The sequence below is a fragment of the Lissotriton helveticus genome, chromosome 6, assembly GCF_964261635.1.
Source record: "Lissotriton helveticus chromosome 6, aLisHel1.1, whole genome shotgun sequence".
NCBI classification, from domain to species: Eukaryota; Metazoa; Chordata; class Amphibia; order Caudata; family Salamandridae; genus Lissotriton; species Lissotriton helveticus.
Genome location: NC_136067.1, coordinates 1623815759 through 1623834413, shown reverse-complemented (window position 1 = coordinate 1623834413; position 18655 = coordinate 1623815759). Strand labels below are relative to the sequence as shown.

At 41.3% G+C, this 18655-nt stretch overlaps 1 protein-coding gene across 2 annotated transcripts in view; it reads left to right on the top strand.

Annotated features, from left to right (window-relative positions):
* The window catches only part of UGP2 (UDP-glucose pyrophosphorylase 2), a 476638-nt gene that overhangs the window by 380595 nt on the left and 77388 nt on the right, over positions 1-18655 (top strand). For both annotated transcript variants that reach the window (XM_078649432.1, XM_078649433.1), the window contains exons 5-6: positions 6222-6355; positions 12202-12499. In XM_078649432.1, the coding sequence (XP_078505558.1) occupies positions 6222-6355; positions 12202-12499 (432 nt within the window). The remainder of the gene's footprint in view (positions 1-6221; positions 6356-12201; positions 12500-18655) is intronic.

Sequence of the window (18655 nt, the reverse complement as noted above, 5' to 3'; positions counted from 1 at the left end):
CGTGTCACCTGTGCTCTAAGTCCTATGGATCAAGGGAGTTAGAATAATGGGTAGCGATTTGACATTTACCTTCATGGAAATAACCACAGACTCAGGTGAAGTTTTAAACACTTTATCTATGCAATATTCTATGAGTCAGAGGTCACAATAGAGTGATCAGAAACTTTGCCGGTAAGAAAATAACTATTAAAACATAAATCTTGCAGGATTTTAGAAAGATTCCTTCATACATTGGTATCTGGGAAGGGTGAGAAAGGGAAACAGCACAAGGACATACCACATGGATTATATTTACCAAGAATGGTGTGAAGACCAACCCTGGCCACGGGCAGGGACAAAGATGAGGGCTTCCGACTAATCAGGTGCCGACAGGACAGGTGCAGGACAGGTAACCTCTGCTAAGTGCAACACCAGTGTCACACCTCTCTCTACAGCTATTTCAGAACCCTACTCTTCTTCAGCAAATTCCCGATTCTTCTGTCAGAGTGCTCGACCAGCACTCTGCTCTCGATTCTCCTTCAGCATACGTTGGGTCAGTGACAGGTCTGTGACAAGTTGGACAATCTAACTGACTAAGCCTACCTTAGTTATACCATTTCAGTGTGTGTACCACCCCCTTAATGTTGCAAATTCTATGTGTTCCCTTTATTTGATTGGTTCAGAAGACGAGGAGAGGTCATCACACCATACTAAGATGAGATCATTTCAATTCAATATAGTTGATCAATGTTCCCGCCCATAATTTACTTTCCCATGAATTATATTTCACCCAGCAATATTAGTTTCAATTTCAGATACATTGTATTAAATACAGTTGATATTTCTTCCTCTCCTGGGGTCACACGGTCAGGTTCCCAGGAACATTGCGAGTAAGTCAGGACTTTGGCTGCTTGTCAATGACAGCTTCAAGGTTTTCGGTGTTTAAATGCGCACGCGCACAGAATTCAAGATGGGGGTTTGCAGCACCCTTCAGGCCCAAATATGAGCTAATAAAGTCAAAGAGAGACACATTAGAATACAAAAATAAATGAATGCACTGTATACCCCTTATCTCTACTCTAACCCCATGACTTTATTTTAACTATAGCATTAATAGCTAAACAGAACACACAAGTTTTATTTTGAGCAGGAGCATGTGCATTAATAATAATAATAATAATAAAACCATTTATTGAGCGCCTGGTTACACTGAACAGTGTGTCCCCGCGCTATAGAACCCCATCATTAAACCATCAGACCAGCCAAACCAGTAGAATCTCTAACACGACACAGGCCACTAATCTATAGGGAAGAGATGCGTCTTAAGTTTCATACGGAATCTCCTCTCGGAGGGTTCCATCCGTAATTCAAGGGGCAGTCTATTCCAATAGGAGGCCGCTAAGTAACAAAATGAACGCCCGCCCATTTTGGCTTTAAAAATGCGAGGAACTGAAAACAGCATGCTGCCCAGTGACCTTAAGTGACGTTTTGGGCGGTGGATGTTGAGGAGCTTGTTCAGATAAGGAGGTCCTTTCCCTTGTGCAATTCGATGGGAAATGCACATGGCCTTGAAAAGTATTCGTTCCTTTATAGGAAGCCAGTGCAATTTGGATAATGCATCTTTCCCTGAAGCTCTGCGTGGGAGGTTGAGAACTAGGCGGGCAGCCATATTCTGGACTCTTTGTAATTGTCTCAAACCTTTTTGGCTCAGCCCTATAAGTAGGGCATTGCCATATTCAAGATGGGGGGTGACTAAGGCATGGACAAGGGATTTCCTTGAACTCATCGGTACTAGGTCCAGGACCTTACGCAGGATTTTAAGGACTGCGTAACATTTGCCAGTAACCTTTTCGATATGCTTCACATACGAAAGTTTGGTATCTAGTATCATTCCCAAATTCTTGGCTGAATCCGTAGGGACAGGGGTCTGACCAAGTTCTGCTGGCCACCAGTCTGATGACCACGCTGAAGGAGCCTTACCAATGAGCAACACCTCAGTCTTGTCTCCATTCAGACGCAGACAGTTGTTGTTCATCCAGCTCGCTACAGCTGAAAGACAGACTGAAAAGTTGATAGCTGTCTCTTCACCATCTTGACGGACTGTGATCATCAGTTGCGTATCATCGGCGTAAGTTATAATATTAACACCGAAGGACTCAACTATACGTGCAAGGGGTTCCATGTACAGGTTGAACAAGGTAGGGCTCAAACTTGAGCCCTGTGGAACCCCGTGCTTCAGCTGTCTGGGAGTAGACTTGAATGGCGGGCAGTGAATTTGGAAACTTCTATTTTCCAAAAATGACTTTAGCCACTCATATGCATCTCCTTCAACTCCGATCTCTGATAGACGTGACAGCAGCGTGGAGTGTGACACAGTATCAAAAGCTGCGCTTAAGTCAAGTAACACAAGCGCTGCTGTCTGGCCTTTGTCAGCTATTTGCCTCAGCAGTTCTGTTGAATAAAGGACTGCCGATTCAGTAGAGTATTGAGCTCTGAAGCCTGATTGGGTAGGGTGAAGGAATTGCCCTTGCTCCAGATATTTCATGAGCTGTATGTTCACAATTTTTTCTGCCACTTTCATACAGAAGGGCAACAGAGAGATTAGGCGAAGGTTCTGAAGTTGAGACACGTGCAAGTTAGCTTTCTTTTTTAAAGGAATAACCTGAGCTCTTTTCCAAGGTTCAGGTACCTGCTTTTCATGGAAGGAGAGGGAGATGAGATGACTTATGTGAATTAATAAAACATCTGTGATGTCAGTGAAGCATTTAGGTGGAACAGCATCATTAGGTGAGCCTGATTTCACACTTTTAACAATGCAGAGCATTGACTGACAGTCTGGCATCACAAAACTGTTTAAGCGCATAGTTCTGTCCGGGCAGCTGTCTGTCATTTTCCTCTGTATAGGAATCGCAGGTATTTTAGTAAATGAAGCGTGTATTGTGTCCACTTTGTTTATGAAGTGATCTGCAATGGAGTTGCATAGTTCATTGGACAGCGTATCGTGGGCCAATAATCTGTTGGGGACCGTTATTTCTTTATATATGGCAAAGAGTTCTTTGGCAGGATTGTTCGCATTCGAAATTCTATCGTTGAAACATTTACTCTTTGCTGCTCTGATCATTTTTGAGTATTTGCTTAGTTCAGTTTTGTAAAGTTGTTTACTCCCTGTATTATATTCTCTTCTCCAGAGGCGTTCCAATCTTTTGCATGTGGCTTTGGCCCTTTTTAATTCATCAGTGAACCAAGGAGCCATTTTATTACTTCTTACTGGGATTTTAGTAGTCCAGGGAGCGACTTTATCCAATGCCATTTCCGTCCATTCTTCATAAGCCGCCCAGCTTTTGGACAGGTTATCACTCAAGGGAGGGGGATTTTCCAATAAGGCCAGCCTGTAGGCTTCTTGCGTAAATCTCTTCCAATTCCTGCGCCTATGGGACAGGGATTTAAGGAATTTCGTAGTGTTAGGGACGTGAGAGATTTCGAAGGCAATAAGTTTATGGTCTGACCAAGGAATTGTGAAGGGAGGGGCAGTCAGAATGGAATTCCAGTTGGCAAAGAGAGGGTCGAGTAGATGGCCTGATTGATGTGTAGGCGTAATAAATTGCAGTTCTAACAACATGGATTTGAGTGCCCCTAGAAGAGTTTGTGCTTCTATGCACTCTGTATTCTCAAAATGAATATTTAAGTCCCCCATCAGAAGAAAGTGGTTGTATCTAACTGCTGGTTGAGTAATTGCGTCCAATAAGCTGTCACAAAAAGTTGCAGCAGGACCAGGAGGTCTGTAGAGCAGGTAGCCATTTATGGTGAGTTTCGGGGAGATTGATAGAAAAGGCACCGGCCTCACATTTTGTAATATTTACAGGTTCCAGGGTACATGTGAGTTCCTCTCGATAAATAATCGCAATCCCACCTCCTCTTTGTTTCTCACGATCTAATCTGCGTAAGCAATATCCCATCGGGATAGCATCAAGTGTTTCTGGAGAGGAGGTATCGTCTAGCCATGTTTCCGTTAAAAAGAAAACCTCAGGCTGATGGTCCATGATCAAATCATGAATTTGAGTAGTATGTTTACGCAGCGAGCGGCATTAGTATATAAAACATGAAGCGGCCATCTTTGGCACTAGTGTGTAGCTGCAAGAAATTCCCACCAAAAGCGAAAGATACGTCACACCACGTAGATGTGGCAGACGCATGCGCAGAAAGGTTCCCAAGTTTTCGGTCGCCATTTTTAGACTTCCTCTAGATACTAAAATGTTGTGAAATGCAAGTTTTAGTATTTACAATACATGTTGATTAATAAGTTACATGTTATTTCGAGAGGATTGAGTACAAGCAAGTTTCTGTACTTATGAAACCGTGCTCCTTCACTATAGAGCTAATCATAAAGTTTATAGAGGATATATTTCGTTGAAAGGGGATTAGTGTAAGGGAATTAGTATTTGATAATTGTTCATTTCAGCTAAGATGCTAAACGTTTTGAAGAACTGTGATTGAACACTTTTGTATTGCTGTATACTATATTGGGGCCATCGTTCTGGGAGAACAATGTTCTAGATTAATGAAGGAATCTGTTTAGTTGGTTGTGAAGTTGTGAGTGCATTGGAGTAAGGCGTTGCAAGCAAAGTTGCAGTCATAGGCCTAATGCAGTCACTGGGGCATTTCCATTTGAATTGTTGAGAGGAAGGAAACCTGCAACAGAATTAAGTCCTTGGTGGTTAATTAACAGATGTGCTGATTCAATAAAGCATGGTGGGAGTTGGAGAGGAGAGGTTGAGTGAGGAGATACAAAGAAAGAATGAGAAGAGTGTTAACAATCCTAACAAGGGCAGATGAAACCCAGTTGGCCTCTGATTAGGATGCGCCAAAAACATGATGCTTCAGAACCATGGACTAGTTTCTAAGGAGAAGCATGTTGGATAGATCCAATGGCAGCAATAGAAGTATTCAAGCCTGCATAGAGAGTGGAGGATAGTTGGATCAGGAATATGAATAGAATGTCGGTGTGTCGTGGAAATAATCAGTCCGAGGGCAATGTGGGAACTTCCAGTGAAGCGAAAAATCACTTTACAGATTGGCAGTACATTTTTGAATTTGGATGGCAAGGAAGGTTCTGTGGATGATAGAGCTATAATAGATGGTGGTTTAGTAGTTCCCTAAAGTGTTAGAAGACTTAAAGATGTGGTGATTGGGGGTGTGGTTCAGGGCGGGAACCCGACATGCAATCGGGGGCATACATTTCCTGGGAGGTTTGGGATTTTGTCTTGTGGTAGTTAATCTATTAGTGCAAATCATGGGAGGGAAGATGTCTGGGTATGTAGGGATGGTGTAGTGTGGGTGACGTGGTTTGAATAAAAAATGAGAATTTGGTATATCTGAGGTAAAGACTGTTATTATGGTAGGGTGTTATGATTTTGTGAGGTGTTGATTGGTTATGAGGTGTTGATTGGTTAGAGGCTTTCTTTCTTTACGCTTTACAACATCTAGTCAGGCCTTTTTTAATTTCAAAGTATTTTATTAAGACATTTTACACATACATTTAACATCGCTTTCCCATCGCGGGGTAACATCACAACCTGGCTGTGCATGACACTGGTACAGGTAAGTTTACATGTTCGGATGTCCCCCTTTCCGCCTCAAAGACCCATGGAGACTCCAACATCCTGACACTAGACTACACCTTTTAGTCAGGCTCTTTGATATTTTTTTTACCACAAATCTTTGACTAGAGAATGCATGTTGTGTCAGTGATTGTAGCAACTTTGATATGAAATGGAAGTGTTTGAGTAGGAAAACAAAGTTTAGAATAAAGACAATCTGAACTGTAATGACTTCGTCTTGATCACTCATGCAAATATTTCAGGTTAACTGAAAGCTCGCTATTTTCCGAATTGCTTACTCAACTTTCATTTTTTAAGGGAACTGGGCAAATCTGGATTAAACATCCCCCGCATTACACACACCCACCCACAATCTCTGTGCTAACAGACCCACTCTTGTCTCTTCCTCCAGCAAGAAAGAAAGATGAAATATCATACCTATAATGACTTAGCCGTCTACTTGTTTGACTCTTGCCTCTCAGACTCTAAACCTACCCTGCTCTCTGTTAATACTGCTTAATTTTAGGGCAGGTTGTGCAGCCCTGCCTGGAGCTTTGCTCAAGCGTGATTTGTTTTAAAAGCTTGCTCTGCGCAGAAGTTTATGGACGTAAAGAAGTAAAGTGATGTCCAATTTATTTTTTTCAGCATCTAAACAAAACTTACGACACTGCTGTTCCTCTTGTCCTTATGAACTCTTTCAATACCGATGAAGACACCAAGAAAATCTTGCAGAAATACAGTCACTGTCGAGTGAAAATTTACACCTTCAACCAGAGCAGGTAAAACTCATTGCAATATGCGCATGTCAGAGCCCAACATTCTGGGCTTATAAACCATAGTATTGCTCAGACCTACTTTGTACATACTTTTCTTATTTCCCTCATGCCAATGATGTGCATCTGAATTTGTCGACATGGTCTGCCTTTTCTACCGTGTGGCTTGAAAGACTAGGTTAACTGTTCAATAGAAGCTAAACTGTCATTGTTCCATCCATGTCACAAGTACAAGATGTACCTTCTTCTAGGGTAATAGGTTAAAACCCCGAAACACTCTTATTCGATGCTAGTATTCTGCTGACCGGCTATTTACTCTTATTTCAACACTATACATTTCCTGCTCCACAGTTTATATTTCTCCTCCTATATTAGAAGTGGTTACGATTTCAGAACAAAGTGCTGGAAAAAAAAGGAAAACCTGAAGGTCGAATTTAGAAAAAGTGGGTCTGTATAGGAAGAGCAGTCCAGATACCCATTAATGCCCAGGTGTAAGGAAAGAAAAGCATGGTAAAATAGCACACCCCAAACCTGAGAGCTGTGTCTCGTATGGTGGCTCTTTAATTAGCGGTGCAGGAGGTGCTGCAACACCCCCTTTTATCAGGAAAGTGGATTCAGCGAAATAAAACGGGACGCTGTATTTTACAACCTACGTTTAAATACATATATTAGAAAGGGTGTTGTCTAATTAAACCTTAAATAGAAAAAACTATTTTTCTATCTAACTTCCTCTACTTTGTATGATTCACATACAAGTGTGGAGATGTGTGTCTGTGAGCAAAAATTTGGGGATTTTGTAACTTGAAACTAATACAACTCTTACATCAGCAGAACTGAGGGTAAAAGGGAAATAATGTATTTCTAAAAGCACCCATATTTTTAACATAAAGTTGCTGCTTGTTTTATAAAGTGCACACATTTTAAAAGTTAACCTTCGCTGAAAGTACAAATAAGACATAGCACCACTTGATATTGAAGTGTGGTCAGAAAAAAGACTTCTTTATTTTTTAAAGGTCATCTGAGCCTTAGTTTCATGCACACGGGATAAAACTGCTTTCCTTTATATCCTCTCTTAGGTCTTTTTCAGTAGAAACTGACAGATTTACAGATCTACAAAATCACTACGTTTTATACCATCATATTTCGCGCAATTTCAATAGGACCAAAGCATATTAGTCTATGATCTATTATGTATCAGATATTTTTCTCCTTTAATATTTCAGTAGACTTTCGGCTGTGATGTTGGTATTTCCCTTGATATATGTGAACTAATAAAAGAATGAAAACCGAGATACCACATTGGAGGAAAACTAATCATGCAAAGCCAGTTTTAAGGAGAGTCAATTTTAAGGTAAATTAAAGGAAACATTTTAAAGGAAAGATCATTTTAGGAAAAACTTTTAAATTATATTAAAATTGGGTGGAGTTTCATGGTAGTGAGGTGTTTTTGGGTTTCAGAGATAGGCAATGCTTTGGGGTGCCAAGGGGAGGTTAGGGGTCAGGGATATGTAGAGTTCAGGTGTACAAAGGGGATTTTACAGTTCAGGGATGGGTGGAGTTTAGGGTTGTTGAGGGTTTTCTAGCAAGCCAGAATGGCCGGCGTGTAGGGCCAGTGAGGAGTTTTTAGGGTTCACGAATAGTGGAGTTTAGAGATGGTAGGGCGTTTTTAGGGTTCAGGGATGAGTGTAGTGTAGTGGTGTGAAGGGATTTGTAGGGTTCACAGATGGGCGGAGCTTAGGGCTGGTGGGAGGTTTTTAAGGTTTAGTGATGGGTAACTTTAGGGGTGGTAAGTGGTTTTTAGTGTTCAGGAATAGGTGAAGTTTAGAGGTGGTAAGTGGCTTAGGAATAGCTGAAGCTTAGATGAAGAAAGGGATTTTTAGGGTTCAAGGATGAATGAAGTTTAGAGATGGTGAAAGCTTTTTAGGTTGTATTGGTGGAGATTAGGGGTTGAAAGTGCCTTTAGGGATCGGTTGACTTTAAGGGTGACGAGCGGTTTTTAGGGGTCTGGGATGGATGGTGATGGGTTTTTAAGGATCTGACATGGTTGTTTGGGTGGTGTGGGGGTTTTAGGGATCAGAGTTATAAAGGGGTCAGAAATGAATGGTGTTTAAACGTTTTGAGCGTCAGCCAATCATAAACGTCAGAAGTAATTGTTTGACAATGTAGAAGATCTGAAGTTATTTCCCCTGATGTAAAGCACTGCAATAAATACTGTAGTCAAAAATACTTCTAAATACCACCATTGAATTTATATCTTAAAAATAAGCAAACAAAAGCCAATTGAAAAACAAAGACTTTCTATGAATTGCTTTTTTGCTTTCTATGAAATGTTCAATGCCATTAATCCTGCAAATTTCTATTAAACAGTTTAGATGAAATGGTTTCTCAGTAATGGTATTCCATGAAATCGTTTTTCTATGAAATCACATACATCCCGTTTGCCTAGGGAACTACTATCACATGCAGTTTATTATTATCCTTCTGGTATAGCTATTAAAATGTAGACTGCATGAATACCCTATGTGTAGTGTGGAACAAAAAGCGCTTCTGAAACTCAACTCACATTTTGGTGCTACAAAAATAAAACAAATTGTTGTCTACCAGTTGATATATATGACTTTCAGTTAAGAAAATGTTTGGAAAATATTTTTAATAGTATTTTTTTGGGCAGTAAGATTAGTCACATAAGTATTAGGTTACTAAAAGTTTTAAATTGTATTAAAAATGATTAATTGGTATTACCAACTAGGTAGCATACATTTATCACACCTAGTTGGTTATGTGACTGCAAGTTAAGCAGTTGTCATTTGTATACTGCACAGACCCAAAACATGAATTTTTGCAACACACAACTCAGACTTTCATCCTTCTGAGATCAGTGATTTGAATACATTAAATTTGGTATTAGTAGCACATTATTTACAGTTAAGAGTAAAAGCAAAATCACAGTATTAAGAGCGGTGTGAAAATATGCTGTTGCAAGTCCCGTAGTAGTTTTACCTGTAAGCTACCTTGGTGAGGTAGAGAGTTTTCTTGGTTGGTATGAGACAGGACAAGTTATGCTCTTCTTCCCAGCAAAGAGAATATAAAAAAGGCCTGTAAACTCGCCCTGCACCATATATGGTTACGGTGCAATGATGTCAGCCATCACTTCCGTTCGGCACAAGCTTTGTTAATTAGTCAGCAATGCCTGATGAGGTATTTATTTATTTATTTAAAGAGTTTTATATAGCGCTGGCTAGACCCGAAGGTATCAGAGCGCTTTACATGAGAATCGACAATGAAACAGAACAAGTTCAACAAATTACACAGTACATCAAAAAATAAGCAGTACAATTAGGAGGGGAGAGAAAGGACAGAGAGAAGTAGAGGAGGGGGCAGGAGGGGAGAGAAAGGGAGGGGAAGAGACAATAAGGAGAGACGAAAAGAAGTCGGTCTAAAGACCGACTGGGTAGGTGACGACCAAGGAGGGAATCCATGGCCCATCTCCCCTATAGCTAAACCAGGTAGCTCCATCGGGCATCAGACAAAATAGTTCAGTCTCAATATATTGAGAGAGGAGCGTAGGAGAGACATAAAATAGAGGAAGGATGCGGGGGGAGAGGACATGGGAGGCGGAAGGAAGTGGAACAATGAGGTTCAACAATATTACAGAAGAGATCGACAGTTAAACATTACAACAGACAATCAGCAATACATTAGGAGAGGAGAGAAAGGAGAGAGAGAGAAGTAGTGGGGGGTAGGGGAGGTGAGAAAGTGAGGATAGAGGAAGAGACAGCCGTAGAGACGAAAGGAAGTCTGTCTAAAGACCGACTGGGTAGGTGACGACCAAGGAGGGAATCCATGGCCCATCTCCCCTATAGCTAAACCCGGTAGCTCCATCGGGCATCAGACAAAATAGTTTGGTCTCAAAGTCAAGGGAAGAGGTTCACTCAGAAACAGGGAGGGGACAAGGGGCAGGGGCAGGTGATGGCAGAGGACAGAAGCTGGAAAGAGTAGGTAGGTACCTGTCTAAAGTGTTACCCCGAGCTAACAATTATGAATAGTAATGCGGGCCCTGACTAATTACCAGTGGCCGAGATTAATTCAATCATTCTATCCTGCACTTGTCCATATTTCACTATAATTTTAAGTGAAATGAAATAAAACCAGAATACAGAACTAATGTATTTTTCTTATAAGATGCACTTTGTTTTTTGTCGTATTATTGTTCCTTGCAAAGGGTATACGCTTGTTAATATATCTGCTATTGCTCAGTTTCACTTTAACAACTTTTTTTCTTGTTATACAAATATTTCAACCTTCGTTCTTCATGGTTGCAAGTGGTCACACAATATTTCTAATGGACATAGTCAAACACCATATGCACATATAGAAAACTACAAGCGCCTCTTTAAACACTACTTCAGGCACTGCAAGGACTCTCCACTCGTAATCAATATTATCGCAGTTTTTTTCTATCAGTCTGAAAAACCAAAAAGTTCACATTTCATGAATCATTTGTTTTATTAGTTTTTATTTGCGATCGGAGCATGTGATTGTAAAGTAATCTGTTAATGATGGAATTTAAGGAATGAAGTGGTGACACCTTGAAGTTGGTCACATTGTGGAAACTAAATACTAAGAATGTAAATGATTCATGAAGATCGGAACGTTTTGGTTATTAAATTCACCATTTATAGGTATGTCAAGTAAATAACAACTTGTGCCCTAAGTTAACGATAACTCCCGCCCACACCATGCACAGTTTTCACATCAATAATTTCATTGCATATGTTGCAGTGATATTAACAATGATGTCATAGAAGATGTCATGAGTGATGTAATATGTGGGGTAATTAGCAGTGCATGGCGAGCGCGAGAGTTATTGGTACTTGAGCTTAACTATAACTGTTGAATTTCTGAGTTTTGTGTGTAAAATCTGAACCTAACTATAACGTCCTTGTAACCGTTGGTTTTTCAGTGAATTTCTATGTTTTTTAATGGCATGTCCTAACTATATTGTCCCTGCAACCTGGGTGTGAGGGGTTGTGTGAGTGCGTGTGTGACTGGCTGTGTGGGTCTACAAGTGGGTGAAGGGTGTATGAGCGGTTTTGAGGGTCTGTATAGGGGTGTAAGTGGTTGTGTAAGTGGGAGTGTAAGGGAGTGTGTGAGTAAGGGCAGGGTACCTCTACTTTGATCCCTTCTATCACTTTTTAACTTTATTTTTCCAGCTGGGAATAAAGTCCCCAAAAAATAAAATGGCGGCCGCAACTTTCCTCTCAGGTTGGGGCAAGCCAATGACGGCATTGCTGGTGGCACGTGGATTCGCAAATCTGAGGAGTATCAGAGGAGAATCCGCGGCCCGAGATATACAAATCTGTTTTTCCTTTAAAATCCCAAGAACTACTGAACAGATTTACACATAATTACAAAAATGTTGCTTTCTGGACCAACTTCTAGCTTTCTGCCAAATTTGGTATAATTTCGTTCAACGGTTCGGGTGTAGTCATGTCTAAAATTCCTATGGACCTTCCTTTTTTTGGACCCTCCTTTTTCTCAGCCCTCGCTTGACGGATCCCTCCGAAACTTTCAAATCGCAATAAGACCCACTGGTGCACATTTCTGGAGAAATTTCGTGAAGATTCATCAACCGTTGCCACAGATATATGCTAGTCAAAAAACGCTTTTCCTATGAAAACTAGGTCCTTACTATAACTATCTACTGGCGACCGCCTGTTTTGTGTGTGTGTGTGGGGGTGTGTGTGTGGGGGTGGGTGTGTGTGGGTTTGTGTGTGTGTGTGTTTGTGTGTAAAAAGACACCGTGAAAATCAGATTGATAGGATTGTCTTATCACGCTTTTTCTCTTCCAGGTATCCTAGAATAAACAAGGAGTCATTGCTGCCTATAGCCAAGGATTTATCGTACTCTGGGGAAAATGCAGAGGTTTGGTATCCACCAGGCCATGGTGACATATATGCAAGCTTCCATAACTCCGGCTTGCTGGATACTCTAATAGATGAGGGAAAGGAATACATATTTGTCTCCAACATAGACAACCTGGGTGCAACAGTGGATTTGTACATTCTTAATCATCTTATGAACCCACCAAATGGCAAATCATGCGAATTTGTTATGGAAGTTACGGATAAGACAAGAGCAGATGTGAAGGTAAATATTCTCATGTGGTTCAGTGAAATAAAATTTCATGGAAAAGTGAGCAGTTCAGTGTTTAGAGTAAGAGAGTGTTACCTGTTTGAATATTTAATTTAACCCCTTGTACTTTTGGTTGAAATTCATTTCGTTTTGGTTGCAGTTATGTGGGCTTTTACTCTATTTATGTTCCTTTGTTGCCCCAGCCCTTCCATTCCCAGTGTCTGGAAATATTATCACTTATCTGATGGTATAGCAAATTTTGAGGAAAACATGTAAATGCTTCCAGAATCACCTGTTTCACATCACCACATGCTATTTTTATTACACTTTAAAATGAAAATAAAGATCAGTAAAAAAAAAAAGTAAATTATGTGGTGTTCAAACAAGGAAATTACAGCAAGACTTTGCGCCGATGACTTTGCAGGGTTGACTTGACATTGTACCAAAATCATATTTTACCAGCATAAGTATGTTGATAGATTTTCTAAATTATTTTAAGTGCACATGGATTTTCTGTTTTACATGGATGACTTGTGCCTATTCATAAATTGAAATTGTTCTTCAGTGCCATCCTTCTAGTTCATCAATATCAAATATTTCTGGGCAAAGGTCTTGCAAGAGTCTGGTAGTTCCTTGACTCATATCTCTGAACCCTGGTCTCTTGCCTTGGATGTTAGTCTCCTTTCAGCCTACTTGTACATTTCACTGTTATCCAATATCTCGAGAGGTGTGTCCAGTGCATGGCGGAATACTTGAGTCAATCTCTTCCTTGAGTTACAGGGACAGTGTCAGTATACTTTTTGTGTTCTCTGGACTATCCCTCCAGAGATCGCCTCCCATGAACCTTTTTAAGTCTCAACTGAGACAGCGCATGCCCTGTCGCTAGCTAGATATTTTGTTGGCTCACAGGGTCACTAGAGCCTGCCCGTTGCTCACCATTGGTTGGCTTCATCATCACTCATTTCCTTGCTTTTCTTTGGTCTGACTTCACTTCTCTTTGTGTGTTTGTCCCTCTCCTCAAGGATCCCCTAAGTACTGCTTCCTTTACTAATTAGTGTCTTTCTGATGCTCATGAATTCAGGCCTGGGTATTTTTTTCTTTTATTTGTAGCATTCCATAAGAGTGCATCTGCTTGAAGGTCACCTGTCTTCTGTTCTTCTACCCCCTTCCATTCTGTGTTTTGCTTGCCCTTTCCTCCCTGCCATACCTCTCCATGTTGTTACTTCCCTCCTCCCACCCTCGTGTCCCTCTGTGTTGTTGCTTGCCCCTCTAGGTGTTGTATATTGTTCTCTTCCACCTTTCCCCATTGTTGTTTGGATCCTCCTCCCCCACCGCTACAACCCTTCCAGTTGTTGGGTGCTCCAAATAATCGGCTCTACTATTTTGTAGAGGGACGTTGGACACAGTCTGTATTTGTGAGCTCTCTCCTCTTAATAAGGGGGAACCTCTTCTGCTTGTTCTATATTTCTTAAACACATTTACGGTTTTATTTGCTCCAGACATGGTTCTGAAGTTTATGGCATAGACCATGGATTGCAGTAGAGCTCACCAGTAGTACTCCATAGCAATTAGCCATGGGGATGGCCAGTTTGCAGGGTTATCCTCAGAAATCTCAACTGTCATAGTGTTACAGAGGGGTTAACTTATCAAAATTCCACGAGGGAAGGCTTTTGGTTCTTTGTTTTGGCATTCTTATTAGTGCAGTCAATTATAAGTGCCTGCATCTCAGACCTTTACAACCTTCCCTCTGTTCTGTCCTGAAGGGAGATCTCCTCTCTGATCAGGAAGCAGAACTGCTATCTAGAGACTGCTTGGCACTTCCACTACACCACCTAGCAGATGACGCTGACTTCATGGTGGAACCTTTTGTAGACTTGGAGATGGAACTAGTGGGAGACACATAATTTAATTTCCAGAAGGTACTTCCCTCTGCTTGAGATCAGCAGTCTTCCCCTTCTGGAAATGAAAACCAGACTGTCCTTCTCTAGAAAGCCAGTGCTCCTCAGTAGGCTCACCACAATGTCTTCCTACATTCGGCTGCTTAGTCACACTCCCTCTTGATACACTAGACAAGTAAATCATTCACTGTGGTAATTCTGGTAACACAAACCATCTTCTGGAAGCTGGTCTCTCCTTTCGTATACTAGTATAACTCCCTGTGACAGAATTTAGCCAAATCCTCCGGCCATTCACAAAATGAATAGCGTTGACAGCCATTGTGAAGAAAATACAGAAACATTTTTGCTTTCGTCAGTATCCCTTTTGAAAAATTGTGCATGGCTTTACCAAGTGGAGAATCAAAGTCGCCCTAGTTAGCACACCTGCTCAGAGTGCCCTTCCAAATGGGCAACGCAGAAGTGACAAATGGACATACTCAAATTATTCTGGACCAGTGGTACTTATTTAGGGCACAATCCATCCATCCCTTTTATACTCATTTGTGCTGTTACCAATTGAGGGGGGGGGTTGTATATCGTGCAGATTAGCCACAGCCCCATCCCAATGGGGATAATTCAACCTGCAGTTTCAGATCCCGCCCCCACTGAGCAGAAACACAAAAACATTCACCACCACACTTATGCTTTTTGGCATCGTAAATGAAGTGCAGATGAGTCCCTTTGGCACAGGGAACTTTAGAACCATGTCCGGGCACAATCGTACCACGTTTGCCACCTCATTTAGCAATAAAGTATAGCGTTGACAGCCATTGTGGAGAAAATACAGAAACATTTTTGCTTTCGTCAGTATCCCCATTGAAAAATTGTGCATGGCTTTACAAAGTGGGGAATCAAAGTCGCCCTAGTTAGCACACCTGCTCAGAGTGCCCTTCCAAATGGGCAACGCAGAAGTGACAAATGGACATACTCAAATTATTCTGGACCAGTGGTACTTATTTAGGGCACAATCCATCCATCCCTTTTATACTCATCTGTGCTGTTACCAATTGGGGGGGAGGGGGGTTGTATATCGTGCAGATTAGCCACAGCCCCATCCCAATGGGGATAATTCAACCTGCAGTTTCAGATCCCGCCCCCACTGAGCAGAAACACAAAAACATTCACCACCACACTTATGCTTTTTGGCATCCTAAATTAAGTGCAGATGAGTCCCTTTGGCACAGGGAACTTTAGAACCATGTCCGGGCACAATCGTACCGCGTTTGACACCTCATTTAGCAATAAAGTAGTTAAGGGAAATGCTAGTATTAATCTGAAGTGCTGGTAATTGCTAGGGATACCATTGGTGCATTCCTTACCTGCCAGTGCCTTCCTGTGTAGCTAGGTTATCTATAAAAGCAGGAATCCGTGTTTTACTGTATCTTCCCCACAATGTGCAGAAAACTGAATTAGTCACTACAGCTGGGAGAGTTTTCTTGCAAGCAGGCAGGAAACACAGTATTCCAGCTTAAGGATCAAACTGTTTTTCAATTTTTTTTGCAAAAGACTTTTTTAGATTGAGTTGAATGAACTTTGTTGTGGTTCCTCTCGGGCACATACGCCTGCGTGCATGAAGAGAAGACCTGAGTGCGTTAACCCATGCCTTTGTCATTTTACCTCATCTGGTGCTTAAATTGCTACTGCTGGCCTAAGAACCTTTCACTCAATAGCTGTCTAGGAAAGGTTTATGCAGTCTTCCTGCTGCAGAGTTTGGCTCATAATCTGTGTCGGAAAAGTCATTTTCTCAGTCCACAGCATTGGTACTTTTCCATTCCAGCGTGACCGTCGTCTCATTGGCATTAACATTCATAGGGTGAACTCTACCAAAGTCCAAGGAGAATTGTCGATAGGCTAATCCTGCTTGGTATCAAGGCATTCTTATCTACCGACGGATGTCTGATAATTATTTATGAAAGCAAGCCCACCTATCACTGCTCTTGATAGGAATATAACGTGGTTTAATTATTTATAGAACACTGCTTTGATTTTGCCCTAGAAAATACACGAGGGGTTTATGTATCATCGGTTTATTTACTGATCTTCCAAGCAATGTACACATTTACAAATTGCCATTTTTTTTACTTTGGACAAACAAAATGCTGAAAGTCTTGGTCACTGTGCCTAACTGTACAGCATAGTTATTTGCAGGTGTATGCCAGTTGCCAATTAGATGCATTCACTTGCTTCTTTAAATATTGCACATAGTTAAATTGCTTGCTTTTCATGTGTCCTGGCCATTTAGTTAAACCAGAATTTTTTTGCAATTGACTACCCGGTTATTTAACCCTATTTTGTGGGCGAGTCTCTCTACTCTAGTCTGACACATGTTAAAGTCATGGTAAGTGGAGTGAGCGTGTTTACTGCCAGTGTCTGCCTTTTGAGATAAGGCTGCTTGGTCCCAGCTACTGTAAGAGGCAACCGGCTGTTTAAATGTGAACACATGTAAACACAGGTGTGTGAGCTGCACTTGTGAAACAGTCGTGAACAGCTCGGTAATTGCACTTAGCTATTCTGGCACAGAATGGACTCTGCATGGATAGGTGCTGACCAGGAGTAGGCATTCTATTAATACTTGACATTCTTAGAGGTCAGTAAGGCTTAAAGGAAAATCTGTGGCATTTTCATTGTTTTATACATTTAGACAAAATCTGCAGTGCAGTTTCACTCCAAATAGGCCTCCACAAGATCTCAAATGGGTAAAACATGTACAGTGAGTTTGAATGTACAGGGCTCCAACACAATACATCCACAATTTATGGCGCAACATTGTTTTATATTTCTCATACTCTGCTCCCAATCAGATTCCAGGCCTCACCCCTCCCACCCCACCCCCCACCCCCAATCCAACTGGGGCAAGTTATTTACCCTGCTACCCAGCCAAGAGACCAGAGACCTCTCCACACAAAGTGAGAAACAAACAGTGATTGACTCAGTTGTTGTGAAAGGAAGGGGAGGATAGGAAAATCTGTATCTGATAATGAGCCGGTCCACTAAAAGAAAGGAGGAGGGCTAGATCTCTGTAGTCAACCTCTTGCCTTTTAAGTTTTAGGTGGGAAGGGGCGAGGCAGTGATATCAACTAGGAGCGGAACTGAGTCTCTCAGAGGAGCTCTTTCCAGAGAAAACTTGAAGTTGCCATGCTATTACTCATATCTTAAAACAACAGGTTTTATCTTCTTTTCCCACTAACTTTATCAAGTGCATCTAACCTTTTATAGTAACAATTGACAATGCACATGGAGTATTACATTAACAGTTGATCCCAGTGTGGTAATCTGTGGACACAGTGATTTCTTCTGGTTTCTCAGGTTTATACATCTACGGTTCATTGACCATTTGTGTGATCCCTGCATGGATGTTCTTTTTGTATTGATGTATATAAAAATTCTACAAAAAGGGTAGCAAAATAGGCCCCCCTCCCTATTGTAAGGTCTTCACATATAAATACCAAGGTTCATGCCTTTAATATCCCATTGTCAGAAGTGAGGGATTCTCCACTGGTAAATCTTTCTTTAAGTCCATGTGGCTCCTAATTTCTTTTGTTCAGCCTACAAAAGAAAAGAAGTAACATCTTTGGATCATCTTAACGGTTTGTCATTTTAAGAGAGTCTGGGTGATGTTCTATATCATTGTTAGCTGTTACCAGATAACTCATGGCAAACATGCGTACTTGATTATGTATGGAGCTAGTCTGCCAGACTGCTCATCTTCTAAATAGTCAATGTGGTGCCAATATAGCATCCATGCATATCGGCGTGCCTGCAGCCACAATCTCGAATGTGTCTGCAGTAGTATCCGTGATTGTGGGCCGAGCAGAGGTAGATCTGATGGCACCTATCGAGGAAGGGTGTTAATCGGATAATTGTGAAGTTGAAACTCTTGAAAAGACTTTAAACATGCTAAAGACTATTACTACTACTCTGTCTATGAATTCCACTGCCATTCCCAGTAGACATATGTCTGTGACACCACCATTTTCCCTGTGAACTATGATTAGTGGAACTGGCAGTGCGTTGAGGACTAGGAACAGTGAGCAAGTGCTTACTGTTCCGTGGTTGCAGTGGATCGCAAGAACCCACAGCTTGAGATAGCATGCTTGGGAGTGAGAGTGGTTGCGGAGAAACATTTGAGGACAATCAACATTGGTGTATCGATAACATCTGAAATGACTTCACGCCCTGCCCGTCACGCATTTGTCTGCAAGGGATTATGGTGGGGTGATATTGACTATGTTCC